This window comes from Drosophila hydei, unplaced genomic scaffold (assembly GCF_003285905.1).
Source record: "Drosophila hydei strain 15085-1641.00,03,60 unplaced genomic scaffold, DhydRS2 tig00008116-arrow-pilon, whole genome shotgun sequence".
In the NCBI taxonomy this organism is placed as follows: domain Eukaryota; kingdom Metazoa; phylum Arthropoda; class Insecta; order Diptera; family Drosophilidae; genus Drosophila; species Drosophila hydei.
The window spans coordinates 22,992-37,402 of NW_022045829.1; the positions used below are offsets into that span (position 1 = coordinate 22,992).

Here is a 14,411-nt window from a genome sequence, read left to right on the forward strand (position 1 = left end):
ATGTGTGATACGTTTGATGTAACTTAAGATAATATATTTCTTTTCTGAGATTTTCCTTTTGTTTTTATAAGCACTTGCTACAAACATATCGCTCGTAAAAAATTAAAAATTAAATCTTGAAGCTATTTCACATCCAACAATTAAGAGTACACAGTATGTATAAAAAATACACGTTCTTTTAAACTTTATTTTGCATTTAAGCGTCAGCTCAAGTTAAGTTTTAATGAACAAACAAATTTCCAACTGCATGCCTCTCATTTGGGATCAAACCTGTTCCGTATTTCCCATCGCAGATCACTATGCGAGGTCTCGCCTGGAATTTGGTCACGAAAGTGGAACCATTCGTTCTTATAATAATGATACAAAGCCACCGGATCATTTCGTAAAGGCTTCAGCTTGTTCTTATCCTGATTGTAACCTAACAAAAAAACATTTTATTATCAAACAAAAGTTATATCATGGACAATAGAACACTTACTTTGTATAGAATTTCGACTCAAGCTACGCGGACGTGATTTACGCAATTTTGAGCGATGTACGTCGCGTGCGTCCTGTGAGTTTGTTTCCTTCGAAGAACTCGACTTCAGTGTCTTGCAGCGACTGAGACGTACACAATCAGTAGATGTCTGTGGTTCTTTCGATTCGTCTATCAAAAGCTTTTCACGAAACAGTGCTGCCAAATTCAAGTTGGAAGCGGTGGCACTGCTTTCATTGATAACACATTCCTTGTTTTTATCGCTTAGCGGCTGCTTCGTTTTGTCTTTGACAACCGGAGGAGGCACAGGGTCTTTTTCCTTGTCGCCTAGCTTGGCGCGCGAGCTTATGGTGTTGCGTTTATGAAGGCTGCTGAAATAGTCCTCCTTCGGGTTCGTCGCCATACGCTCTTCATATTTAATAAGCCGGCGCAAGTCTGGATAAGATCAAAGAATTTTCAATTAGAACAATTTTACTTAACGAAAAGTGATTGAATTTTGTTGATATTTTTCAATGAAATGCAGTCGCTTTAATTTTATTATATATTTTAATGTACTCTTTGATTTTAAGTTTTTACAATTGCTTTTGGTTTTATATTGTTATACATAATTTGAGCATCAGTTGATATTGTTGTAGAAACAAAATTTAATGATTTTTTTGTAATAATTCTATACGCTCTACTTATGCAAACTATGTCTGTATTGTTCCATCGTTTCTTTTCGTTATTCCTTTTCTTTGTTGGGTAGTCAGGCTAAGGTGCTTCAAAGAGTACTAAATTTGATCTAAGCTAAAATTAATCTTATCTTACTTTACGTATTTAGCTGATATTGTATTTTAAATTAAGCTAATTATCATTATGCACAATGTGTGAATTTGGGTATCAATGACAGGGGAACTGCACCTGTGGAATTATATAAAGTTCGAACAACGATGACAATGAATCGTCAATATTATAATAATGTACAGTAGCAGGATCGAGGGAGAGTAGAGGGTTTGATAGGGGAATAAAAAATCGAAACTGTAAATGCTTATGGAGGGACTGTGTAATAAACCTAATGAACAATTTTCTTGATCTTCCTCGCTGTACATCTGAATTTACAATTTTGCACTTAAACTAATAATGGTTTTTAATGTCAAAATGATGATAGAAGAGATGATTAGCGACGATATCGAAAGCGGCGAAAGGGCGCTCGAAGTCGCCGGCATGTGACACGCACCTCCTTTTTTAGAAACTGCGATATGGCAAGCGATTTGACCGCTGCAGTAGCCGCCTCTGCGGCACAGCTGCTTGCGGCCATGCCGTTGTTAGGGGGGGCATACTTAGAGAGATCAAACTTGCGTTTGGGCGTTGTCTGCTGCAGTCTCTGATGTGAGCAATGTTCCAGTGAGTCGCCGGCTTGAGTGTTGCTCAAATCCATATCTGTATCGAGACCATCAGACGACACAGTAAATACGTCCGAATGGTCACCCAATTTCTCGCTGGGTGAAATGCAGCTACCCAGACTACCGTTCAATTGCGGCGTACGTCGTTGTTGCTGCTGGCGCGTTTGTTGTGTGCTCGGTGTAGAAGTGGCATTCAGGCGATATCCGTTGGAAGTTTGTAGCGTGAGCAGGGACATTTTTTGCGAACGATTTTCATCAGAATTATTGGCGGGAGACTCGGAGATTATTCGAATACGTTTGTCTTCTGGTTCATCAACGTACGACTGAGAGAAGTTTTGTACGTTTAGCTCTTCATGTTGTATGTTTTCCCCACCGAAAGCGTCTTCAAAAACATCATCATCATCATCGTCGTCGTCGTCGTCTTCACCATCATCTTCTTCAACATCAGCATCGGTTGCTTCTATCTCTATTTTGCCATCACGCACCTGGTCAATAGAGTCGGCCATTGTTTCGTCATCGTCATCATCGACTTGACTTTCATTGTCCACACTTGCTGCCGCTTCATCGCCCGAATAATCTCCACTTTCTACCGGTTCGTCTACATCCGTGGCCGGAGGCGTCATATCAGTTGCTTGACGTGTCGGCTTTTCTCTTTCTGCAGCTTCTCGATTGCTGCCTGCCCCACCACTGCCATCCTCGTATTTATCATCGTCCTGTTCTTTGCTAATTTCTTTATCGGTAGTTGTGGTTGTCGTCGTCGTTGTGGTCTGCTCCTCTTCTGTTTCTATATGTTCCTGTTTTGGATCCTTAAGCTTTTGTGCTTCATGGGACTCGCCAATACTCAATTTTCGGAAGCTGGAGCGCTCACTAGATTGAAGTTTTGCATTTGATAATACCGGCGCTCGTCGTCTCTGCGCTCTGGGCCAACCCGTCCGATTTGATTTTAGGCATTTTCGTTTACGCTGATAGCTACAATACAAATTCATTCTACTATTTCGTCGACAACCAGAACGCCCAGATATCTCATCGTCCTCCCCACTTCCAGAGCTTGCAGCCAACAGATCGCAAAGATCAAATTCACTGGTAAAGCAAAAATCTGTAGGAGGCGGCGTATGCGCATCTGTACACATCTGAAAATCCACATCCTCATTGTAACGTTCGGCTGTTTGTAAGAACTGCATTTGTTCATCCGAATTAAAATCATACTCTCTGCCTGTTAGTTCCAGATATTTATCAATCTTCCAAGCTATTAGCATAGGATCAGCATATTGAATGCTTGCATCCAGCGCCTTAAGTGCACTCGCCTCCATCTCATATTCCAGGATTCCCTTCTTACTGGGCAGTTTACGAACACCGGCAACTAGACCTATGGACCCCGGTGGTTGCTGTTGCGGCAGCCGCATAGCTGGTGCGCTGGATATCTGTCGGCGTTTACGTTTACTCAACAGCACCTTTGTGGTAACATCTCTTCCTGAATACTCGAGGCGACTAGAAAAGCTAGCAGAAGTTGCTGCTGCTGCCGCTGCCGCTGCTGCTGTCGGGCGACGACATCTGGTTATCGTGGGCGTTTTTGCCGCTACTAATGCCGGTGTAGAAGGCAACGTATCATACTTGTTTTGACCACGTCGCATTCGTTTTACAGTCTCACTTATTTCGGTGGCAAAACGCAGTTCTTCCACTGGTGTGGCAGCTTGTGACCGTGTGTTATGGGAATTCGAACTCAATATCACTGATTCCTGCTTCAGTGGCAATTTCAAGATTGGTGCAACTATATTCACAGAAGCTGCTGATCCTGGTTCATCCACCTCTGAGTTAGTTTTGCTTAGGGAATCTTGTCGCTGCCGTATAATGCAGCTGACCAGGGCCAACGTAGATGCATGCTCCCTAGGTGATTTACGTGGCGGCAGCTCAGCGATTCTCGCCAGCTGCTTGTTACGACAAGTGGCGTTGCTGTTTTGACTATTGCTGCAGCTACTGCTTGAATTGCTCTGTGTGGATGCAGCACGCACCAACTCCACTACCTGTGCGTTCTCTGTTAGTGAAGCAAACTCACGTTCCAGCAACTCCGGTGTGCTGGCTTTACTATCACATTTCGGTAACGGTATGGCAGTGTTTAAAGTCTGTTGTTGCTGTTGCTGTTCCTGCTGATAGCGCTGCAGCAGATGCATCTTCTTGTGCCTGTACATCGATGACGTTGTTGTGGATGTTGTTGTTGCGACTGTTTGATTACTGTCAGACTGTGCAGCAATTTGTTCTGTTTCTAAATCGCGATTTCGCTCTAGCTTTATGGGTCTAAGCGATTGTACTTTAAATTCTTCTTCAGTATGCTCCTGTTGACCCCGGCATAGAGTGCAGCTATGAGCAGATGTACGATCCATGGGTATTGGACCCAGCTCGTATGGTAATTTGCGGTATTCCGTAGATCCATAGTAACTGTAAAAGTGCTCCTCACAGGCATCTTGCCGCTGAAACACGCGATGCCATAAGTCCGCTTCAGGTGACTTCTCAAATGCGTAGCGCAGTTTTTTCAGTCGCTCACTCTTGCTGCAGTCAAAGATCAGTTCCGTTGCCAATGTCTTTTTCGCCGATGTTGGTGGCGTTGTCTGTTGTTTAGATTGTTTCGCTTTTGCTATCGACGGCTTTCGATTTCTGCTGCATTTTCGTGTACGGGTCGATTTATTCTCTGGTGTCGCCGGCGCTAAGGGTGGAAGCTTGTCACCAGCGGTACGATTGATACTAATTGTCAGCCGTGATAAGCGTCTGGCAGCGCGCTCTTCTCTTGTATCTAAGCGATTTGTGGCAGGCATAGTCCTACGCAATTTTCCGTTTGCCACATAGTCTTCATCGCTGCCAGAAGAGCTCGACTCGTCGTTTGACTCTTCATCTTCCAGCTCATCCGATTCCGGACGTGCTTCGGTCTTCTTCGAATTTGTTTGCTCCCCCATCCGATCCTCCATGTTGCTACCGCGCCTTACTATGAGCGTAGACTCTGTCCGTCGGCGTAACTGCAGTTGGCTGCTTGTTGTGGCCGCTGTCACAATGGCAGTGGCCATGCGGCTGCTCTTGCGTGTAGCCGTCGCCTGCTTTTGGCTTAGCAATTGCGGTTGCATCTCTGGCTGGATGGGGGCGTTTGGAAAGCGCTGCTGCTGTTGCTGGCCACCAACTCCACCACCACCATTACTACTGCTGCTACCTGTTGACAACTGGCGCTGTAGCTGGGTCAATGCAGTCTGCACCTGTGTTGGTGGCGGTCTTTTCCTTCTTCTGCCCACCGCTGTGGCTCGACCCTGCAACTTGATTGGCGTGGTTAAGCCGGGTATTTCCACCTCGCTTGTACTGTGGGAGCTAGGCGATGAATTGCTCTGGTGGCCGCGTGCATCTGAGGTTGTGTGACGATCTACATCTGTAGGAAGTTCGCTGCTACTGCGAATAGTCGTTCGGGGAAACATAAAATTTTCCGCTTCTCCATTAAGTCGTTGTAGTTCGGATTGACGCACTTTTTGGAACTTAACAATCAGCGATGGGGAGTCCATCACATTGCCAGCGACATTGGTTGTACCACGTCTGATTCGAGGGGATGATGCGACCGCATCGTTAGCTTCTACCACCTTGTACAAGGATGAAGGTGGCAGCATTGCTCGAATTGGCGGCGATAAGACCGAATTCTGCGTCTTACGCCGCGTCGGATTGGATGGAGTTGCAGCAGCTATTGTTGCATTATTGGCCGTTTCCTCGACACGCTGTAGCTCAAGAAGACTACAGGTTGCTGTAATTTTTTTATTAGGTGACGGAGTTAATGGATTGGGCGATGTATTTCCCGTGGCTCTGAACTTTTCCGACGAATGCTTGCCCTTAGTAATACGCTTAGATTTTTCACGTAACGCTGGGGACGGGCGTTGCCTATTATTATTGCTGCTTTGTTGAGCTGCGTTCGAATCTGATTGATTGGGTGACTTTGTGTTGAGGGCAACGGTGCTATTGTTGAGAAGCTCATCAACTTCCATGTCGCTGTTTGTCTCTGCGGCAGTTTGTTCCTTCTCCTTCCTTGAATGATTACGATGTTTCTGCTGCTCTCTTTTAAGAAAATCGGTAACGCTTGCCGACACTTGAATGAGCGTATCGAGTGCCAAAAAGTTGTGTACGTTTTTAGCAAATAAATCGTGCTCCTTACTTTGCAAATGTGTTGTTAACGTATCGTACTCGATCTTACAAATCTCGCATACACCGCACTGCTTATCGCTAGACTCCTTCAACTCTTTGCAATGCGATCTGGGACTGTCTGGAGTATGCACAGAAACTGATTGCTTTTTGAGTGCTTGAACGGCCGCGTGCTGCACGGGCACCGACTGTGGATGTCGCTGATCTTGTTGATCCTGTTGACGTTGCGAGGTCCGTGAGCCAAGCGACCTACGTGTCATACTTTGCACATAAGCCTTGGTCTGCAAACGAAAGGCACTATCTTCGCTGCATAAATCAATTTTAGGCCACTCGTCTGGTTGCTTTAACAGATGATAGTATGGTCGGTGATTGCGTTTGATTGACTCGATCTTGATGTAATTGCCCTTCAGGTGTATATTAGTTGTTCCTGCTGTCTGGGATCCACCTGATGTTCCAGATGCTGCCCCTTTTAAATACTGCCGTAATTCGGTCTGTATACGCTGGAAGAAGCGTAAGGCATACTCAGTCTGCCAGATGGTGTACGTAGCAAACGTTAACCTGCCACAATTTTGTGAATTTTTATGATAAATTTGCTGCTGTTGCTGCCGATGAATGGAATGGGCCTCAGTTGCAATTGGTGTTATTTGTTGTACTCCGCGCACACGACTCAGAATAGCATCGGCGCGCGTTTGCCGGGTCCTGCGCTGTAGGCCATTGCTGTCTTCATGAGTATTTGCAATGGGTGTAATGGGCGTATGAGGGCTATTAGCTGTAGGCTGCGTTAAAGGAGTGCCCGGCTGGCTACGTGAGTTCCTACGAGCCTCAGAAATTCCAAGAGCCGATCCGTTTTCCTTATCGGTAATGAAGTGAGTAATACTGTCGTTGAGGAAGAATTCAAGCGTGCCTCCAAGCGCCTTGATATCCGCCTCAATGCGCTTGGCTAGCTGATGATCGCAAATGTCCAAGTAAAACTTAAAGTGGCAAAGTGGACGCTTGCTCTTAATGACCTTTACTTTGGAGCGGTGATGAGGCTGTTGCTGAAGCTCTGGCTGGGGCTGCTGCTGCTGTTGTTGAGGACTTGCTCTTGCTGTTGCGAGTTTGCTTTTGCTAGCACTTTGCTTATCCGACTGTGGTTGCATACCTTTAGGCGCAAATAAGCTGCATTTGTTGTTGTGATGCGAAGGACCAAGAATTAGATATAAATAAATTGAAATTAATTAGTTAATTTTAAATGCTCTAGGCCTGTATTTAGCAGCAGCCACCAACCAACTGACACAGCACTATCCGACATCATCTTCAAAGTTATATATAATAATTAAACAAATAATTTCGTGCAATAATAAAAACATAGGTTTTTTACAATTTGACTTGCAGATAACGTATATACATTTGCAAAATTCGTAGAGCGGCAAACCAACGACGTATCCTTCCCAATTTAGATTAAAGCTTTTAAACAATTGCCAATAGCATGTCTTCATCGGGACGCAGACGCAGGCATTACTAATATGTGCAAAATCATACAGAAAATAAACTATAAAGTTCTGATTATAATAAGATAATAAATTCGAAACGCTTGCACGGACAGTTGCGGGGACATTTTCAAAGATTATATAAGCTATAGAGATCTCCAGTTTGATATAGAAACAAACACTTTAATAGTGTTAAAACTACAAACATACATAGTCTTTGAAAATGTACACTGGTCGTGATACCAAAACAAAAATAATAAAAAGTAACGTCTAATTTAATTTGATTTAAATATATTTTTTATATTTTAAATTGTTTTAATTTGCAAGCCTTTACTGTTTACAAAATTAGTTGGGTCTAATATCGATTTCTAACGATAACACATAGTTCTGAGTCTATACATTAATGTAGGCAGACGAGCAAATATTACTAGAATAATTTTGCTAAAGATGATGAAGTCGACTAAATATATATACGACTGTTAAAAACATTTGTCCTTATAATTGGCTTATCCATTATCCATGGAAGTATAAAAATAGAGAAGCAAAAGTGAGAAACAGAGAAGTTTCGTAGATCATTTCAACGACCCGTTCAAATGAATTCATTTCGAACACAACAAATCAACTTTCAATTTCCATTTGCCATTTGCTGTTTCACAGCACATGAGACTCGATTTTTATTTTGTGTATGTATTTATTTTTATTTCATTTATGTGGATCGGCGGTCTACTTCGAAAAAACAATAATACATGTGCATTTTTCCATTGCATGTACAAACGCACACATACATACCTAACTATATTGCATATGCCGCACAATTTTGAAACGTTCATATGTATTTGTGTGCAGGGTTGAATGCGAACCGCTGCAGCAACCAACAATGAACAACCGCAGAGTAAACGGTAACATTGGCAGCATGTAAATAATCCAGCAGCTGCTTACAATTAAAAAGTAATCTGTACAAATATTCATAGTATTTTATAAATCATAGTAGTAAAGAATAAAATCGACTAATAGTGGTCTAGTTCATTTTTAAACCTCCATTACAAATTGAATAACTCAAAACTGTGCGCTTGATGTTCAAAGCAAAAACACTAATTTTTTAAGCTAAAAGAACCTAACAATGGGAAAACAAAAAATTTATATAAACGAAGTGGGAAAACAGAAAACAACGTGCATGTGTGTGTTTATGTACAGTTGCAATGCGCGTTCACAGATGCATGCACATATTTATGTACAGTAAATAAAAGTACTAAACAAATGTTAATAACTACTACAAAATGCATGCATATATATATATATATACATATACACGTGTACATACATATGTAGTTGTGTGCACGTTTTACATGTTTTGTATGCCATGAAGAAACGTCCACACTCATTTAAAATACGCACACAAACTAAACACGCACAGACATGCAGCGACAGCGCAACCATTGCGGCAAGCGGTGAGCCCAACAGCAACTTTTGGTTTTGCTGTCGCCGTCAGTCGAAACATGCCTTGCTCTAAACGTATACAATAGAATATATATACACACACGTACATTTTTATGTACATAAATACAAACGTGTATTTATGCGTGTGAATGTGTATGCGTATAAGCGCTTTAAGTAGACAGAACGCTTCAGCAGAAATTGTTTTCGTTATTTCTGTTATTTACAATTTACGAGTAATACTCGTTCATTTTTCGTGATACACAGCTACGAACTTTTGTCATCGTCACTTATTTCTCATATATTTTAACGAGAAAATACGAAAAAATGGTGACGAATCGTTCATAAAAATTAACGAAAACAGAACAAAACATGCTGCAATTCAAATAACACTTTGAAGCGTTCATTGCATTCACTCACACACACTCAACGACAACGCACACATATAAATATATATATATATATTTATGTATATGTATATATATCTATATATACACAAACACTATATGCAATGGCGGGAACTGCTGTCTTATTTATTTCTTAGAAAGGCCTTACCTTTTAAAAATTCACGTAGTTGTTCGGCAGATATATTTCTATAGCCCAATTCATTTAGGTGCTGAAGTATAGCGCGCGCATCCAATGGCAAATGTGACATTTTTCCAGCATTAACTGATCTACATTTGTAAAAAATGTTACTGTTTATATTCATAAGCTACACATACACACCAACACACACACACAAACTCATATACTCACAAGCAAGCATACGTCCACCACTACTGCCAACTAAATAGCGTTTCTCTTTCCTTCTTTTGTTGTTGCTTCGTTTCTTTGCTGTTCACTTTGTGTTTGTGCTTCTTTTTGAGCCCGCTTTGTGCTGCCGTTTACTGCCGACAATCGAATTGACAAGCAAGAAAATGTTCACTGTACCTTTTTCTGTCGCATACTTTGAATTGAGTTTATTTCTTAGATTTCGTTAAAATTATAGAAATGGTTATTTGTGGCGAATTGGAAAACTTGCTGTTGCTTACGCGATTTGCACGGCAAAACAGCTATAATTTAGCGTCGCCGTCGCGTCACTTTTTTTTGCTTTTTTATTTCAGACAACTGTGATGTCGTCCATTTTCCAATAATGTTTTTGCGGTATTCGTGTACATGAAGCAGGAATATAGTTTGTGTTTTTTTTATTATTAATTTGTCCAATGATTTTATAACAATTCCTACAAATTAAGTGCACACACAAACTCAACTAGCACAATAACTCTTGGTTCAATGATACTGTCGATAACAATTGGTATCGCTAGCGGTGGCATCAAGCATAGCTGGTTGCAAATGTGAAAGTATCGATACTAACAAATATTACAATATATACCAGTTTTCCTTGTTTACGGTTGCTTTATCGCTGTAGTGTTTGCATTTGTGTCTGCGCCTGCGTCCATTCTTAATCTACTAATATTACTCAAAAATTATTTATTGAATATGTTCCATCAAAGTAACGTGTATTTCCTGTGCTTGCTTGTTATAGGTGCGTTTGAATTTTACATCAATATATATATATATAAATATTCTATCATAATTTGTATAAATCTTAATTTTTCTTTCACACTATTCAGCCTCCAGTTGTCTCATATCCAACGTGGACAGCTTTCAACGCGGACTTAGACGTGGAACAACAACGCCAATGCCAACGACTAGTAGCCCAGCGCCATTAACAGCTAAGGAATACTTGGATAGCAAGTCGAGTTTTTCCACATTCGGAATCATTGCCATTCTATTTTCGATCATCGTAGTATCTTTAGTGTTTTACTATGGCATCATGTGTTATCCGTTCTTGTGTCGCGATGATAAAAAATATCGATTTATGGACGTCTCATCCACCATTACGGCAGCCACATCGCGTTCAATACAATCGATAGAGAATTATCCAGTAGATCAGAAGCATCATCATCAACTTGCCTAAGCTATTGACATATATAATATATAAATATATATATATATATATATATATATGTATATATATATATATATACTTATATACTTATATATATATATGATTCAGGTAGTGCTCATTTACATTTGCACTTTCAAAAACTCTGAATTTACGCTCAAGATATTTTTCTATTAACTAAAGAGATTGTGACAGACTTATTTTTGGATATACTTTACAAATAGCCATAAGATAAAAGGAAAACTTCTATACAGGTTGTACTTAAAATGCCCAACTTATATATATATGTACTTAATCCGTTCTTTAATTATACACTTTTAGCTTAGTGCCAATTCTTTAAAGATTTGATACATAATTCAATTTTCATCTTTAATCATATATTTTTTGACTTTTATATTTTACTTGATATTCTAGTATAATAAACATTTCTTCCAACACGAATGCTTTTAAATTATGGAAAGTTTATTCTTGGCGTAGTTTTTTTCAGTTTTCTTTTTCTTTTTTTTTTTACAAATAGTAGAAAATGCTAATATTTAGTTAAGCAGTCTGACTTAGTATTAGTAAAGATTAGTTGAACTCAAAATCGAGGAAGAGTTGAGCTTGAAGATACGGTTTTTTGGTGTTAAGTTATTACAGTTCATCCTTGACATCGTCGTCTAAGTCAACGTCGCTCAGATCGATGTCCTCCTCGGTGGGCAGCTGTCCATTCTTTCCATCCCAAGCGTCGACGCTAACGATCTCTGGTTTCTTGGCGCCGCGCACTGGCGAAGTCTGGCCACGACCGTAGGATATGTCGCGTAGGAATTCATTGATGCCATCCTTGGAGAAGGAGCCTTTGAGCACCGAAAATTTCATCTTCTTAAAGTTCACAACTGCCATTGCCGGATAGCCAAAGCCGCCAACTTCCAAGGACTCTTCTAACGCTGGCTGCTGACCACCCTCCGCCCAGGTCCAGCCCCAAAGCTTCTGCTTGAATTTCTCGCCCAAGGTACGCAAGGTGTCCAGGAATTTGTTGCGACAATTGGCATCGCAGTCGAGAATATGAGGCAGCACAGAGACAACGCATAAGGGCTTGCCCTCGCAAGCAGTGTTAAAAGTGGACTCGTCCGTTATCTCGACCAGTTCCGGCGCGGGCACATTTTCTGTATGCTTGTCACTGGCCCAGCTAATTATATCGGAGGCAGTGCGTCCACCATTGTACTCCTCAGCATCACTGGCCCGCTTCGAGCCGGCTGGGAAGAACTTGATGGTGGGATAGCCACGCACATTATACTCAGATGCCTTGCTCTGATGAGCTGTGGCATCCAAGGCGCCAAGCTTCACTTTTCCCTTCAGCTCCTTCGCTGCCTTGGCCCACTCTGGAGCCAGATTCTTGCAATGACCGCACCAAGGCGCAAAGAATTCCACTAGCCAAATATCATCAGAGTTTAGAACAAGTTTGTCAAAGTTATCTTCAGTGAGTTCAATGACGTCATCACCAGAGCTTGAGGAACCACTCTTGCTGCCGCTGCCGCTGCCACCGCCACCGAAAGCAGCTTGAACCTTCTTCTTTGCCTCAGCGAGAGCTGCGTCGGCAATTGCATTCGCTGTGCGTTGGCCACTGTAATCGATGGGCGTTTTTTTGTTGGCGCCAAAGATTTTGATTGTGGGAAAGCCACGTACGTTGTATTTGCTGCTCAATTCCGAATGTTCATCTGCATTAACCGAACCCACTTTGATTACACCCTTCACTGCACCGGCCAATTTCTTGTACTCTGGCGCCAGCGTCTGGCAGTGGCCGCACCAAGGCGCATAGAATTCCACAATCCATACGGCATCGTCTTGCACTACCTCGCGATTGAAGTTAGATGGCGTAAGCTCCACAACATTATCGGAGGGAGAATAAAACGCGTTCGCTCGGCATAAAAATAGCAAAAAAATGCTGACAACTAAAGGGGGCGGATAAAGTAATATACAACAAAATTAATATGAGTAAGAGTATATGCTATCACTTGTTTTACACTGGATTTTATTACTTACATGCATATACCAACTGCATTATTGGATAGGTTTTAATTCTACTAAATCCAGCTCACTCTAATATTACCTTAGAACAATAGGCGATTCACTAACTGTAATCGCCGACTTACACGTCACTTGCTTACAGCTTTTTAAGTAAGCCATAATCAACACTAAAGATTTGATATTGCTGTGGGCACCCAGAAAAGTTAACATTTGAAAATACTAAAAGTGCATGTTGGGTAAAGCATCGATAAATCACAGATAGATAACACGGTTTAATCATTTAAATTAAAAACTAACTTATTGATAACACTGTTGCTAACTTGTTAGGAAGATTTTTTTAAGTGCTATAGTGTTATTGAGTGCTCAGTATATTTATATTGTGTTTGTGCTTCTGATGTCCTAAAGTTAGATTTTTCTTTATTACTAGCTATGTTAACACTTACAGGTATATATTGTACATTAATAGTCTTTTTTTAATTCAATCCACGCAAAATTCAAACGCATTAAGTAAAATAAATAAAATTTCTTTCAAAGCAAACCAAACAATTTTTATTGATCTGGCAGCGCTATTACATGTTTGGCAAAATTAACTGTCTGCTGTGAAACGCAAAGCAACCCGTTTGTCGTGTTTAAAGTATTACAGTTATACCATTTGGTCAAATCCTTATGGTCAATTTCATATAGTTTACTCACAGATGGCTCGCTGATAATTTACTGGCTGCTATGGAACTCAATTGGGTCTTGCATATAAGACTTATAACAGTTTTTTTCAGCAGTTTACTCAGATGTAGCAACTTTTCCTAGGTGGCTGACAATTTACTGACATCCATGGAACTCAACTCTTCAACTGCTCGGGTTGCTTCAAGCCAAACGCATATAAAGTTATTATATGTACATGTTTTTTGTTGGTATTTCAGTTAGTTAATTTCATGTGTCCTGTTACTGGTCTCATATATTTTCCTCGCAGATTGTTTTATGCGCCTGTCGCACCAATTACTGGCCCAACCCTCTAACCAACCCTCTGCCCATAGGCCCAGCATCCACTGTCTGGACTCGGTCTGCGTGTGTGCGTATAAGATAAAATATGTGGTCAATTTCACTTAATAGCGACTTAGTAGTAGTGTTGCCAAGATTTATGTGACGTTAATATTGCGTGCATATGAAACCAGCGGACAACTTCATGGCTATTGACTGTGTCTGTGATTGTATGGCTGTGACAGTGACTGTAACAGTAACTGTGACTGTGACAGTGACTGTGACTCTGACTGTAACTGTGACTGTGACTGTGACAGTGACTGTGACTGCGACTGTGACTGTGACTGTGACTGTGACTGTGACTGTGACTGTGACTGTGAGTGTGACTGTGACTGTGACTGTGACTGTGACTGTGACTGTAACTTTAACTGTATTTGTAACTGTGACTGCAACTGTGACTGGGATTGTGCCTGTGACAGTCGGGTTTATGGTTGTGACGGTGCTCAGACTGTGATTTTGGTTGTGATTGCGACTGTGACTGTGATTATGACTATAACAGTCACTGT

General features: G+C 41.2%; 3 protein-coding genes across 4 annotated transcripts; 1 reads left to right on the top strand and 2 right to left on the bottom strand.

The window, feature by feature from the left end:
• Positions 1 to 742: 742 nt before the first annotated feature.
• On the bottom strand, positions 743 to 9,552 carry LOC111594194 (protein chiffon). Of its 2 annotated transcripts, XM_030224646.1 has the most exons (3): positions 9,474 to 9,552; positions 1,692 to 7,173; positions 743 to 910 (listed from the first exon to the last, which is right to left on the bottom strand). In XM_030224646.1, the coding sequence occupies exons 2-3, from the start codon at positions 7,152 to 7,154 to the stop codon at positions 821 to 823; spliced, it is 5,553 nt and encodes a 1,850-aa protein (XP_030080506.1). In that variant the 5' UTR covers positions 7,155 to 7,173; positions 9,474 to 9,552; the 3' UTR covers positions 743 to 820. The 2 variants fall into 2 exon arrangements, with proteins under 2 accessions (XP_030080506.1, XP_030080507.1); XM_030224647.1 differs by lacking the exon at positions 743 to 910 and having other exon boundaries at positions 1,033 to 7,173.
• Positions 9,553 to 10,271: 719 nt separating this feature from the next.
• Positions 10,272 to 10,878, top strand: LOC111594184. Its single transcript, XM_023307367.2, has 2 exons — positions 10,272 to 10,443; positions 10,532 to 10,878. Exons 1-2 carry the CDS (start codon positions 10,398 to 10,400, stop codon positions 10,876 to 10,878), a joined length of 393 nt encoding a protein of 130 aa, XP_023163135.2. The 5' UTR covers positions 10,272 to 10,397.
• Positions 10,879 to 11,305: 427 nt separating this feature from the next.
• On the bottom strand, positions 11,306 to 13,015 carry LOC111594182 (protein disulfide-isomerase A6 homolog). Its single transcript, XM_023307365.2, has 2 exons — positions 12,886 to 13,015; positions 11,306 to 12,794 (listed from the first exon to the last, which is right to left on the bottom strand). The coding sequence occupies exons 1-2, from the start codon at positions 12,902 to 12,904 to the stop codon at positions 11,497 to 11,499; spliced, it is 1,317 nt and encodes a 438-aa protein (XP_023163133.1). The 5' UTR covers positions 12,905 to 13,015; the 3' UTR covers positions 11,306 to 11,496.
• Positions 13,016 to 14,411: the final 1,396 nt, after the last annotated feature.